Source organism: Scyliorhinus torazame, chromosome 6, assembly GCF_047496885.1.
Source record: "Scyliorhinus torazame isolate Kashiwa2021f chromosome 6, sScyTor2.1, whole genome shotgun sequence".
Classification (NCBI taxonomy): domain Eukaryota; kingdom Metazoa; phylum Chordata; class Chondrichthyes; order Carcharhiniformes; family Scyliorhinidae; genus Scyliorhinus; species Scyliorhinus torazame.
In genome coordinates, this window is record NC_092712.1 from 10,250,325 (window position 1) to 10,264,707 (window position 14,383).

Sequence of the window (14,383 nt, forward strand, 5' to 3'; positions counted from 1 at the left end):
GGCAAATCAATGGCAGATGCAGTATAATTTGGAGAAGCGCAATGTTATCAATATTGGTAGCAAAAACAAGAAGGCAGACTATTATCTGAATGCATAACTCACCCCCTGCACATTTTAAGATACCTCGCTGCTGTGTATATGGGTTTCCTTTGAGCTGGAGTTTGTACACCTGTAAACTCAGTAGTATGGTCACTGTGACTATGAGCGATGCCAAGATGTTTCCTGGTCTCAGTGGTAGCTTGGGAACATTGGGAAATACTTGATGTAGCCCTCGTGTAACAGTCACCTCTCTGTGTGTGAGGAGCGATTTATGGATTGATGCCAGGAATTTTGGTCTTTCTTGTCAATATGACACCTTTAACACAAGCCCCTTAAGGAGACACGAGGGCAGAGGGTCCAATCTTGACAAAGAGATAGGAGCTGAGGAGAGATTGAACAGAGGAAAGTGGGATGGATACGCAGAGTTTGGGTATGCACAAAATACTTCCAGCTGCTGAAAAATCACACTGCGTATGCACAAACTGCCCGGAGCCTGTGTATACACAACCACCTGGAGCCTGCAGAAACCCCTCTGCGTATACACAAACCATCTAGAGTTGGTGTAGTAGCACGTTAGCACAGTGGTTAGCACTGTTGCTTCACAGCGCCAGGATCCCAGGTTCGATTCCCTGCCGGGTCACTGTCTGTGCGGAGTCTGCACGTTCTCCCCGTGTCTGCGTGGGTTTCCTCCGGGTGCTCCGGTTTCCTCCCACAAGTCCCGAAAGACGTGCTTGTTGGGTGAATTGGACATTCTGAATTCTCCCCCTGTGTACCCGAACAGGCGCCGGAATGTGGCGACGAGGGGCTTTTCACAGTAACTTCATTGCAGTGTTAATGTAAGCCTACTAGTGACAATAAAGATTAGTATTCTGCACAAACACTCTGTGTGCAGCTGGGAAAGGGGCAGTAGAACCATGTGAAGAGATTGAACAATGTGTCCTACCTGCTGCAACTCCTTCTCAATCTCCATGGCCCTCATCACGATGGGACCCCTCACTGCATATTCCACCTTCTTGACCTGTTGATTCATCGATTCGAGGGTCAGCACCTTCTGGGGGCCGGGCCCCCCCCCATTCAGCTGCTCGGTTGACATGTTCTCCACACCGGATCTCCAAGTGGACAGATCCCTGCGGGTAAGGGAGTCAGAGAGAGAGGTCAGCACAGAGCCCAATGCTCCGAGGGCAGCCCTGCCCGGGGTGAAGGCAGCGAGGAGGGAGCTAGGTAACACGGTGCAGGGTGTCAGGGTGAGCATAACAGGCAGGGATGGGGAGTGAGCAACCCTTGCCCTGTGACACAGACTAAAGGTAAATGGCCGAGTGGGAGGAGGAGAAAATTCATGATTGATTCCAGAAGAAGGTTAATGACCCATCTGGTTTGGATGTTGGGAGGTGACACTGCGTTATTGGCAGGAGCTTGTTTCAACATCTGCACCTTGAACTGAGGTCCAAAAACCTGGAGATTTAAACAGGACACGTCAGCCGGGGAAAGAGAGAGAGAAACTGACTTGGGAAAAGTGCCTGGAAACTGACGCACTGCGAGCTGCAACTTTCTTGGAGTTGCCCAAACAACAAGTAAAGTTTCTCCAGTCCGATTAGCCTGCAGTCCACACCGACCTGACACACCTCTCGGGCACAGGACCCTGTCAGCACTGCCTCTGTCACACAGCACCCACAGGAAGCTTTGCTCCCAATCTCAGCCCTGGCTGTTTAATTGGTTCCTGAGATTCACAACCAGCTCCGAGCAGGGCAGTTGAGGGCGGGGTGTGGGGGGAACAGAATGTAGGTTCGATGAGGAGGTGAAAGCGTGTGTGTGCGAGAGACAACTTCCAAACCACCTCCCACATTCTGGCTCTCTTTCAATATATTTTGGTTTAATCTCAGGTTTCAAACAAATCTGCACTGGGCTGTTTCCAAATCCAGGACCAAGGCTCCCCTCACTGCTCTCAATAAGGAGAAATATTTTTTTAAAAGAACATATCATTGTTACTTGGAAGCACGTTCGAGCAGGCTCTCAAAGGGATATATTTTCCTCCTGAAAGGCCGGTATCGGGTAAGCTGTTTGACAGACTGGCAGCTCTTAAAGGGAAAGTGCCCTGATGTGAGTTTCTTACACCTCCCTCTTCTGTCATTCACGTGGGTGTTGCCGACAAGTCATTGATTGCCCATCCCTAACTGGAATCGAGAAGGAGGCTTTGTAATCCTGATGAACTAACTTGTCCCCAGGCTCCCACCAATAGTCACCCAACACTTTGCAAAGCTGTGGGAGAAACGACCACACCCACCACCACCACCACCCACTAATACCCCACCTGCCAAGGCCTGGGTGTGGCAAATTGGCATTCCTCAGTACTGACCATCTGACAGTGCGGCACTCCCTCAGTACTGACCCTCTGACAGTGCAGCACTCTCAGTACAGACCCTCTGACAGTGCGGCACTCCCTCAGTACTGACCCGCTGACAGTGCAGCACTCCCTCAGTACTGACCCTCTGGCAGTGCAGCACTCCCTCAGTACTGACCATCTGACAGTGCGGCACTCCCTCAGTACTGACCCTCTGACAGTGCAGCACTCTCTCAGTACAGACCCTCTGACAGTGCGGCACACCCTCAGTACTGACCCTCTGACAGTGCAGCACTCCCTCAGTACTGACCCTCTGACAGTGCAGCTCTCCCTCAGTACTGACCCTCTGACAGTGCGGCACTCCCTCAGTACTGACCCTCTGACAGTGCAGCACTCTCTCAGTACTGACCCTCTGACAGTGCAGCACTCCCTCAGTACTGATCCTCTGACAGTGCAGCGCTCCCTCAGTACTGATTCCCTGACAGTGCAGCACTCCCTCAGTACTGACCATCTGACAGTGCAGCACTCCCTCAGTACTGACCCTCTGACACTGCAGCACTCCCTCAGTACTGACTCTCTGACAGTGCAGCACTCCCTCAGTCCTGACCCTCTGACAGTGCAGCACTCCCTCAGTACTGACCCTCTGACAGTGCAGCACTCCCTCAGTACTGACCCTCTGACACTGCAGCACTCCCTCAGTACTGACTCTCTGACAGTGCAGCACTCCCTCAGTCCTGACCCTCTGACAGTGCAGCACTCCCTCAGTACTGACCCTCTGACAGTGCAGCACTCCCTCAGTACTGACCCTCTGACAGTGCAGCACTCCCTCAGTACTGACCCTCTGACAGTGCAGCACTCCCTCAGTACTGACCCTCTGACAGTGCAGCACTCCCTCAGTACTGACCCTCTGACAGTGCAGCACTCCCTCAGTACTGACCCTCTGACAGTGCAGCGCTCCCTCAGTACTGACCCTCTGACAGTGCAGCACTCCCTCAGTACTGGCCCTCTGACAGTGCAGCACTCACTCAGTACTGACCCTCTGACAGTGCAGCACTCCCTCAGTACTGACCCTTTAACAGTGCAGCCCTCCCTCAGTACTGACACTCTGACAGTGCAGCACTCCCTCAGTACTGACCCTCTGACAATGCGGCACTCCCTCAGTACTGACACTCTGACAGTGCAGGGCTCCCTCAGTACTGACCCTCTGACAGTGCAGCACTCCCTCAGTACTGACCCTCTGACAGTGCAGCACTCTCTCAGTACTGAACATCTGACAGTGCAGCACTCCCTCAGTATTGACCCTCTGACAGTGCAGCACTCCCTCAGTACTGACCCTCTGACAGTGCAGCACTGCCTCAGTACTGACCCTCTGACAGTGCACCACTCCCTCAGTACTGACCCTCTGACAGTGCACCACTCCCTCAGTACTGACCCTCTGACAGTTCAGCACTCCCTCAGTACTGACCCTCTGACAGTGCAGCACTCCCTCAGTACTGACCCTCTGACAGTGCGGCACTCCCCCAGTACTGACCCTCTGACAGTGCACCACTCCCTCAGTACTGACCCTCTTACAGTGCAGCACTCCCTCAGTACTGACCCTCTGACAGTGCGGCACTCCCTCAGTACTGACCCTCTGACAGTGCAGCACTCCCTCAGTACTGACCCTCTGACAGTGCGACACTCCCTCAGTACTGACCCTCTGACGGTGCGGCACTCCCACTATCGTCAGACTAGACTTTGTAGTGCAATCTATTATGGGATTAGAAACGTTGCCTTTTTAAATGGGTGTCCTTTGTTTTCAATTTTAATGAATGATGCGTGTGTGCATAATGGTTTTGTTGTGTGAGCTATTAACATCCCATAAACAGCAGACGTGGCGAGTCCTTCTTAGGAAAATTTAACCACAGCACTGTGTCACCGCAAGTACGGTATGGTAGCACAGTGGTTAGCACTGTTGCCTCACAGCTGCAGGATCCCGGGTTCGATTCCCACTTGGGTCACTGTCTGTGCGGAGTCTGCATGTTCTCCCCGTGTGTGCGTGGATTTCCTCCGGGTGCTCCGGTTTCCTCCCACAATTCCCGAAAGACACGCTGTTAGGTGAATTGGACATTCTGAATTCTCCCTCTGTGTACCCGAACAGGCGCCGGAGTGTGGCGACTAGGGGCTTTTCACAGTAACCTCATTGTGGTGTTTATGTAAGCCTACTTGACAATAAGGATTATTATTAAAATTAACGGTATATTTTCATTGGTTTTGTTTCCTCCACAGCGCCCGAGCGCGCTCGACAGGCTTCCGAGAGAAATTAAGTGAATGAATGAATGGCAAGAAAGAGAACACACGAATGTATGCGTGAGGGATAGTGAGAGGGAGACAAGGAGAGGGTGATGAGAAATTGGAGGAAATACACCTGAAGAGGAAGAGAATATCGTGATTGAGGAATTCACAGTATTCAATTCTGGTCGCCACACTACCAGAAGGATGTGGAGGCTTTAGAGAGGGTGCAGAAGAGATTTACCAGAATGTTGCCTGGTATGGAGGGCGTTAGCTATGAGGAGCGGTTGAATAAACTCGGTTTGTTCTCACTGGAATGACGGAGGTTGAGGGGCGACCTGATAGAGGTATATAAAATTATGAGGGGCATAGACAGAGTGGATAGTCAGAGGCTTTTCCCCAGGGTAGAGGGGTCAATTACTAGGGGGCATTGGTTTAAGGTGCGAGGGGCAATGTTTAGAGGAGATGTACGAGGCAAGTTTTTTACGCAGAGGGTAGTGGGTGCCTGGAACTCGCTGCCGGAGAAGGTGGTGGAAGCAGGGACGATAGTGACATTTAAGGGGCATCTTGACAAATACATGAATAGGATGGGAATAGAGGGATACGGACCCAGGAAGTGTAGAAGATTGTAGTTTAGTCGGGCAGCATGGTCGGCACGGGCTTGGAGGGCCGAAGGGCCTGTTCCTGTGCTGTATTTTTCTTTCTTTGTTCGTTGTGTACCTCCTGGGCCTTGGGGTCGGGGGGAGTCAGGGAGCCGGGGGGGGGGGGGGGGGCGGGGAGACAGGGGGGGGATGGGGGGGGATTGGGGGGGGGGGGTAGCATCAGAGTTCCCTAGATCAGATGTTCGATTGAGCGTGATGCAGGGATGATTAATGTCCAGGCAGCAGAGTGAAGGAAGAAAGAAGTCTTTGCCAGGTTGATAGTCAGTGACTAGCGGGGAGTCACAACAGTCAGTGCTGGGGTCTCAGTCATCTCAAGACTTTAATAATGACATGGGTAAAGAGAGGGAGAAAGTTGTATCGATGTTCACCAATGATACAAAGCTGGGCGGGAAGGCGAGCTGTGCGGAGGACACAGGGATGCTGCAAACTGATTTACAGGACAGAATAGTGGATTACAAGATGTAAAATGAAATATAGTATTAGGAAGAGTAAAGTTTTACACCTTCGTTACAAGAAAAGAAAAGGACATTTTTTTTATTAGGTGAGAAACTTGCCAGTGTGGATTCCCAGAGATGGTTTTCTCATCCACGGAGCACAGAACGTTAGCACATACACCCTGTACGCTTCATAGAACATAGAACAATACAGCGCAGTACAGGCCCTTCGGCCCACGATGTTGCACCAAAACAAAAGCCATCTAACCTACACTATGCCATTATCATCCATATGTTTATCCAATAAACTTTTAAATGCCCTCAATGTTGGCAAGTTCACTACTGTAGCAGGTAGGGCATTCCACGGCCTCACTATTTGCGTAAAGAACCTACCTCTGACCTCTGTCCTATATCTATTACCCCTCAGTTTAAAGTTATGTCCCCTCGTGCCAGCCATTTCCATCCGCGGGAGAAGGCTCTCACTGTCCACCCTATCCAACCCCCTGATCATTTTGTATGCCTCTATTAAGTCTCCTCTTAACCTTCTTCTCTCCAACGAAAACAACCTCAAGTACATCAGCCTTTCCTCATAAGATTTTCCCTCCATACCAGGCAACATCCTGGTAAATCTCCTCTGCACCCGCTCCAAAGCCTCCACGTCCTTCCTATAATGCGGTGACCAGAACTGTACGCAATACTCCAAATGCGGCCGTACCAGAGTTCTGTACAGCTGCTACATGACCTCCCGACTCCGGAACTCAATCCCTCTACCAATAAAGGCCAACACTCCATAGGCCTTCTTCACAACCCTATCAACCTGGGTGGCAACTTTCAGGGATCTATGTACATGGACACCTAGATCCCTCTGCTCATCCACACTTTCAAGAACTTTACCATTAGCCAAATATTCCGCATTCCTGTTATTCCTTCCAAAGTGAATCACCTCACACTTCTCTACATTAAACTCCATTTGCCACCTCTCAGCCCAGCTCTGCAGCTTATCTATATCCCTCTGTAACCTGCTACATCCTTCCACACTATCGACAACACCACCAACTTTAGTATCGTCTGCAAATTTACTCACCCACCCTTCTGCGCCTTCCTCTAGGTCATTGATAAAAATGACAAATAGCAACGGCCCCAGAACAGATCCTTGTGGTACTCCACTTGTGACTGTACTCCATTCTGAACATTTCCCATCAACCACCACCCTCTGTCTTCTTTCAGCTAGCCAATTTCTGATCCACATCTCTAAATCACCCTCAATCCCCAGCCTCCGTATTTTCTGCAATAGCCTACCGTGGGGAACCTTATCAAATGCTTTGCTGAAATCCATATACACCACATCAACTGCTCTACCCTCATCTACCTGTTCAGTCACCTTCTCAAAGAACTCAATAAGGTTTGTGAGGCATGACCTACCCTTCACAAAGCCATGCTGACTATCCCTGATCATATTATTCCTATCTAGATGATTATAAATCTTGTCTCTTACAATCCCCTCCAAGACTTTACCCACTACAGACGTGAGGCTCACCGGTCTATAGTTGCCGGGGTTGTCTCTGCTCCCCTTTTTGAACAAAGGGACCACATTTGCTGTCCTCCAGTCCTCTGGCACTATTCCTGTAGCCAATGATGACATAAGGTCCAGCAATCTCTTCCCTGGCCTCCCAGAGAATCCTAGGATAAATCCCATCAGGTCCCGGGGACTTATCTATTTTAAGCCTGTCCAGAATTGCCAACACCTCTTCCCTACGTACCTCAATGCCATCTATTCTATTAGCCTGGGGCTCAGCATTCTCCTCCACAACATTATCTTTTTCCTGAGTGAATACCGACGAAAAATATTCATTTAGTATCTCGCCTATCTCTTCAGACTCCACACACAATTTCCCATCCCTGTCCTTGACTGGTCCTCCTCTTTCCCTAGTCATTCGCTTATTCCTGACACACCTATAGAAAGCTTTTGGGTTTTCCTTGATCCTTCCTGCCAAATACTTCTCATGTCCCCTCCTTGCTCGTCTTAGCTCTCTCTTTAGATCCTTCCTCGCTACCTTGTAACTATCCATCGCCCCAACCGAAACTTCACACTTCATCTTCACATAGGCCTTCTTCTTCCTCTTAACAAGAGATTCCACTTCCCTGGTAAACCACGGTTCCCTCGCTCGACGCCTTCCTCCCTGTCTGACCGGTACATACTTATCAAGAACACGCAGTAGCTGATCCTTGAACAAGCCCCACTTATCCAGTGTGCCCAACACTTGCAGCCTACTTCTCCACCTTATCCCCCCCAAGTCACGTCTAATGGCATCATAATTGCCCTTCCCCCAGCTATAACTCTTGCCCTGCGGTGTATACTTATCCCTTTCCATCATTAACGTAAACGTCACACAATGCCGGTGTTTATGTACTTACATTGTATACCTTGCGTTGTGTAGACATATCATAGAATTTACAGGATTGTATGTACAGTAAGTATTATCTTTTATTTTATTTTATTTTCATGCACTTAATCAGCAGCTCGCAGGAAAATACTTTTCACTGCACCTCAGTACGACCAATAAACACAATCCAATCCAATCAGTACTGAGGGAGTGCAGCACTGTCAGAGGGGCAGTACTGAGGGAGTGCTGCACTGTCAGAGGGTCAGTACTGAGGGAGCGCTGCACTGTCAGAGGGGCAGTACTGAGGGAGTGCTGCACTGTCAGAGGGTCAGGACTGAGGGAGTGCTGCACTGTCAGAGAGTCAGTACTGAGGGAGTGCTGCAGTGTCAGAGGGTCGGTACTGAGGGAGTGCCGCACTGTCAGAGGGTCAGTACTGAGGGAGTGCTGCTCTGTCAGAGGGTCAGTGCTGAGGGAGTGCTGCACTGTCAGAGGGTCAGTGCTGAGGGAGTGCTGCACTGTCAGAGGGTCAGTACTGAGGGAGTGCTGCTCTGTCAGAGGGTCAGTGCTGAGGGAGTGCTGCACTGTCAGAGGGTCAGTGCTGAGGGAGTGCAGCACTGTCAGAGGGTCAGTACTGAGGGAGTGCCGCACTGTCAGAGGGTCAGTACTGAGGGAGTGCTGCTCTGTCAGAGGGTCAGTGCTGAGGGAGTGCTGCACTGTCAGAGGGTCAGTGCTGAGGGAGTGCTGCACTGTCAGAGGGTCAGTACTGAGGGAGTGCTGCTCTGTCAGAGGGTCAGTGCTGAGGGAGTGCTGCACTGTCAGAGGGTCAGTGCTGAGGGAGTGCTGCACTGTCAGAGGGTCAGTACTGAGGGAGTGCAGCACTGTCAGAGGGTCAGTGCTGAGGGAGTGCTGCACTGTCAGAGGGTCAGTACTGAGGGAGTGCCGCATGGTGAGAGGGTCAGTACTGAGGGAGTGCTGCTCTGTCAGAGGGTCAGTACTGAGGGAGTGCTGCACTGTCAGAGGGTCAGTATTGAGGGAGTGCTGCACTGTCAGAGGGTCAGTACTGAGGGAGTGCTGCACTGTCAGAGGGTCAGTACTGAGGGAGTGCTGCTCTGTCAGAGGGTCAGTACTGAGGGAGTGCTGCACTGTCAGAGGGTCAGTACTGAGGGAGTGCTGCCCTGTCAGAGGGTCAGTACTGAAGGAGTGCTGCTCTGTCAGAGGGTCAGTACTGAGGGAGTGCTGCACTGTCAGAGGGTCAGTACTGAGGGAGTGCAGCACTATCAGAGGGTCAGTACTGAGGGAGGACTGCACTGTCAGAGGGTCAGTACTGAGGGAGTGCTGCCCTGTCAGAGGGTCAGTACTGAGGGAGTGCTGCACTGTCAGAGGGTCAGTACTGAGGGAGTGCTGCACTGTCAGAGGGTCAGTACTGAGGGAGGGCTGCACTGTCAGAGGGTCAGTACTGAGGGAGTGCTGCACCGTCAGAGGGTCAGTACTGAGGGAGTGCTGCACTGTCAGAGGGTCAGTACTGAGGGAGTGCTGCACTGTCAGTGGGTCAGTACTGGGGGAGTGCTGCACTGTCAGGGGGTCAGTACTGAGGGACTGCTGCCTGTCAGAGGGTCAGTACTGAGGGAGTGCTGCACTGCCAGAGGGTCGGTACTGAGGGAGTACTGCACTGTCAGAGGGTCAGTACTGAGGGAGTGCCGCACTGTCAGAGGGTGAGTACTGAGGGAGTGCTGCACTGTCAGAGGGTCAGTACTGAGGGAGGGCTGCACTGTCAGAGGGTCAGTGCTGAGGGAGTGCTGCACTGTCAGAGGGTCAGTACTGAGGGAGTGCTGCATTGTCAGAGGGTCAGTACTGAGGGAGTGCTGCACTGACAGAGGGTCAGTACTGAGGGAGTGCTGCACTGTCAGAGGGTCAGTGCTGAGGGAGTGCCGCACTGTCAGAGGGTCAGTACTGAGGGAGTGCTGCACTGTCAGAGGGTCAGTACTGAGGGAGCGCTGCACTGACAGAGGGTCAGTACTGAGGGAGTGCTGCACTGACAGAGGGTCAGTACTGAGGGAGCGCCGCACTGTCAGAGGGTCAGTACTGAGGGAGTGCCGCACTGTCAGAGGGTCAGTACTGCGGGAGCGCTGCACTGTCAGAGGGTCAGTACTGAGGGAGTGCTGCACTGTCAGAGGGTCAGTGCTGAGGGAGCGCCGCACTGTCAGAGGGTCAGTACTGAGGGAGTGCTGCCCTGTCAGAGGGTCAGTACTGAGGGAGGACTGCACTGTCAGAGGGTCAGTACTGAGGGAGTGCTGCCCTGTCAGAGGGTCAGTACTGAGGGGGTGCTGCACTGTCAGAGGGTCAGTACTGAGGGAGTACTGCACTGTCAGAGGGTCAGTACTGAGGGAGTGCCGCACTGTCAGAGGGTGAGTACTGAGGGAGTGCTGCACTGTCAGAGGGTCAGTACTGAGGGAGGGCTGCACTGTCAGAGGGTCAGTGCTGAGGGAGTGCTGCACTGTCAGAGGGTCAGTACTGAGGGAGTGCTGCATTGTCAGAGGGTCAGTACTGAGGGAGTGCTGCACTGACAGAGGGTCAGTACTGAGGGAGTGCTGCACTGTCAGAGGGTCAGTGCTGAGGGAGCGCCGCACTGTCAGAGGGTCAGTACTGAGCGAGTGCTGCACTGTCAGAGGGTCAGTACTGAGGGAGCGCTGCACTGACAGAGGGTCAGTACTGAGGGAGTGCTGCACTGACAGAGAGTCAGTACTGAGGGAGTGCTGCACTGACAGAGGGTCAGTACTGAGGGAGTGCTGCACTGTCAGAGGGTCAGTGCTGAGGGAGCGCCGCACTGTCAGAGGGTCAGTACTGAGGGAGTGCCGCACTGTCAGAGGGTCAGTACTGCGGGAGTGTGCGACTGTTAGCACGTCCAGAATGACCCCACAGACAGAGCCCCCAACGGGAACACCAAATGCACCAAATTCAGTCCGAGCGCTGACACAGCGCAGTGAATTCTCGGGGTACCCGGCGAGCAGTCACCACCGGCGGATTCTCCATTCCCGTCTCTGGCCAATGGGAAATCTCACCCCACGCTCACCCAATGAGTCAATCGGCTAATGATGGGATCTTGCTGTGTGATTCGGCTGTCAAGTGTCGCACATGACAAAGGCAGCCCAGCACGATAATAACTGCGGGGTAGCAGGGCAAAGTGGTCTGAATGGCCTGATTGTGCAGAGGGGAGTTGAGCAGAGAGGGGGCTGGGAGCCCCCAGTGAGAGCCCTGCCCAGGCTGGTCCCCAGTGACAGCCCTGCCCAGGCTGGTCCCCAGTGAGAGCCCTGCCTAGGCTGGTCCCCAGTGACAGCCCTGCCCAGGCTGGTCCCCAGTGAGAGCCCTGCCCAGACTGGGAGCCCCAGTGTCAGCCCTGCCCAGACTGGTACCCAGTGAGAGCACTGCCCAGACTGGGAGCCCCCAGTGAGAACCCTGCCCAGACTGGTCCCCAGTGAGAGCCCTGCCCAGACTGGGAGCCCCCAGTGAGAGCCCTGCCCAGACTGGGAGCCCCCAGAGACAGCCCTGCCCAGGCTGGGAGCCCCCAGTGAGAGCCCTGCCCAGGCTAGTCCCCAGTGACAGCGCTGCCCAGACTGGGAGCCCCCAGCGAGAGCCCTGCCCAGACTGGGAGCCCCCAGAGACAGCCCTGCCCAGACTGGGAGCCCCCAGCGAGAGCCCTGCCCAGACTGGTCCCCAGAGACAGCCCTGCCCAGGCAGGTCCCCAGAGACAGCCCTGCCCAGGCTGGGAGCCCCCAGCGAGAACCCTGCCCAGACTGGGAGCCCCCAACGAGAGCCCTGCCCAGACTGGTCCCCAGAGACAGCCCTGCCCAGACTGGTCCCCAGAGACAGCGCTGCCCAGACTGGTCCCCAGTGACAGCCCTGCCCAGGCTGGTCCCCAGAGACAGCCCTGCCCAGGCTGGGAGCCCCCAGCGAGAGCCCTGCCCAGACTGGTCCCCAGTGAGAGCCCTGCCCAGGCTGGTCCCCAAAGACAGCCCTGCCCAGACTGGTCCCCAGTGAGAGCCCTGCCCAGGCTGGTCCCCAGAGACAGCGCTGCCCAGACTGGTCCCCAGTGACAGCCCTGCCCAGGCTGGTCCCCAGAGACAGCGCTGCCCAGACTGGTCCCCAGTGACAGCCCTGCCCAGGCTGGTCCCCAGAGACAGCCCTGCCCAGGCTAGTCCCCAGTGACAGCGCTGCCCAGACTGGGAGCCCCCAGAGACAGCCCTGCCCAGACTGGGAGCCCCCAGCGAGAGCCCTGCCCAGACTGGTCCCCAGAGACAGCCCTGCCCAGGCAGGTCCCCAGAGACAGCCCTGCCCAGGCTGGGAGCCCCCAGCGAGAACCCTGCCCAGACTGGGAGCCCCCAACGAGAGCCCTGCCCAGACTGGTCCCCAGAGACAGCCCTGCCCAGACTGGTCCCCAGAGACAGCGCTGCCCAGACTGGTCCCCAGTGACAGCCCTGCCCAGGCTGGTCCCCAGAGACAGCCCTGCCCAGACTGGGAGCCCCCAGCGAGAGCCCTGCCCAGACTGGTCCCCAGTGAGAGCCCTGCCCAGGCTGGTCCCCAAAGACAGCCCTGCCCAGACTGGTCCCCAGTGAGAGCCCTGCCCAGGCTGGTCCCCAGAGACAGCGCTGCCCAGACTGGTCCCCAGTGACAGCCCTGCCCAGGCTGGTCCCCAGAGACAGCGCTGCCCAGACTGGTCCCCAGTGACAGCCCTGCCCAGGCTGGTCCCCAGAGACAGCCCTGCCCAGGCTAGTCCCCAGTGACAGCGCTGCCCAGACTGGCAGCCCCCAGCGAGAGCCCTGCCCAGACTGGGAGACCCCAGAGACAGCCCTGCCCAGACTGGGAGCCCCCAGCGAGAGCCCTGCCCAGACTGGTCCCCAGAGACAGCCCTGTCCAGGCAGGTCCCCAGAGACAGCCCTGCCCAGACTGGGAGCCCCCAACGAGAGCCCTGCCCAGACTGGTCCCCAGAGACAGCCCTGCCCAGACTGGTCCCCAGAGACAGCGCTGCCCAGACTGGTCCCCAGTGAGAGCCCTGCCCAGGCTGGTCCCCAGAGACAGCCCTGCCCAGGCTGGGAGCCCCCAGCGAGAGCCCTGCCCAGACTGGTACCCAGTGACAGCCCTGCCCAGGCTGGTCCCCAGAGACAGCGCTGCCCAGACTGGTCCCCAGTGAGAGCCCTGCCCAGGCTGGTCCCCAGAGACAGCGCTGCCCAGACTGGTCCCCAGTGAGAGCCCTGCCCAGGCTGGTCCCCAGAGACAGCGCTGCCCAGACTGGTACCCAGTGACAGCCCTGCCCAGGCTGGTCCCCAGAGACAGCGCTGCCCAGACTGGTCCCCAGTGAGAGCCCTGCCCAGGCTGGTCCCCAGAGACAGCCCTGCCCAGGCTGGTCCCCAGTGACAGCCCTGCCCAGGCTGGTACCCAGTGACAGCCCTGCCCAGGCTGGTCCCCAGTGACAGCCCTGCCCAGACTGGTCCCCAGTGAGAGCCCTGCCCAGGCTGGTACCCAGTGACAGCCCTGCCCAGGCTGGTACCCAGTGACAGCCCTGCCCTGGCTGGTCCCCAGAGACAGCCCTGCCCAGACTGGTCCCCAGTGAGAGCCCTGCCCAGGCTGGTACCCAGTGACAGCCCTGCCCAGGCTGGTCCCCATAGACAGCCCTGCCCAGACTGGTACCCAGTGACAGCCCTGCCCAGGCTGGGAACCCCCAGTGACAGCCCTGCCCAGACTGGTACCCAGTGACAGCCCTGCCCAGGCTGGGAACCCCCAGTGACAGCCCTGCCCAGGCTGGTCCCCAGAGACAGCGCTGCCCAGACTGGGAGCCCCCAGGTCCTGAGTAGCTCCGGCGCAGTCACAGCGCCGAGCGGAAGGTGTGGCGGATGAGCTGCGCTGCGCTCTGACCTGATTTGCGCTCAGTCTGAGCAGCGAGTCTCCAGGAGCGCGGCTGTCCCGGCGCCGGGACATTCAGTCTGTCTGCAGGAGAGGGGGGGCGGTGGTGGGGGCGGCTCCACCCACAATCACAAAGCCCCTCCCTCCCCCCAGCCCCCAGGGGGGGACACAGGGCGTCACAAACACCACATTGCCCTGGAGACCCATGAAGTCAGCGAGGGGGTGGGGGCATGAGGCTGGGTTCCTGGACACTCGGGACTGGACACTCGGGACTGGACACTGGAGACTGGACACTGGGGACTGGAAACTGGGGACCGGGTTCCTGGACACTGGAGAATGGACATTGGTGACCGGGTTCTG

General features: G+C 55.9%; 1 protein-coding gene across 5 annotated transcripts in view; it reads right to left on the reverse strand.

Annotated features, from left to right (window-relative positions):
- LOC140424668 (alanine aminotransferase 2-like) overlaps window positions 1-14,097 on the reverse strand; it is a 195,852-nt gene extending 181,755 nt beyond the window's left edge. The window contains exons 1-2 of one of the 5 annotated variants that reach the window (XM_072507929.1): window positions 14,036-14,097; window positions 983-1,166 (exon numbers count right to left, since the gene is read on the reverse strand). In XM_072507929.1, the coding sequence (XP_072364030.1) occupies window positions 983-1,132 (150 nt within the window). In that variant the 5' untranslated portion in view covers window positions 1,133-1,166; window positions 14,036-14,097. Of the gene's footprint in view, window positions 1-982; window positions 1,367-1,543; window positions 1,799-14,035 lie in introns of those variants that run through there. The other 4 variants (XM_072507928.1, XM_072507930.1, XM_072507931.1 and 1 more) reach the window with 4 other exon arrangements.
- Between the last annotated feature and the right edge of the window lie 286 nt (window positions 14,098-14,383).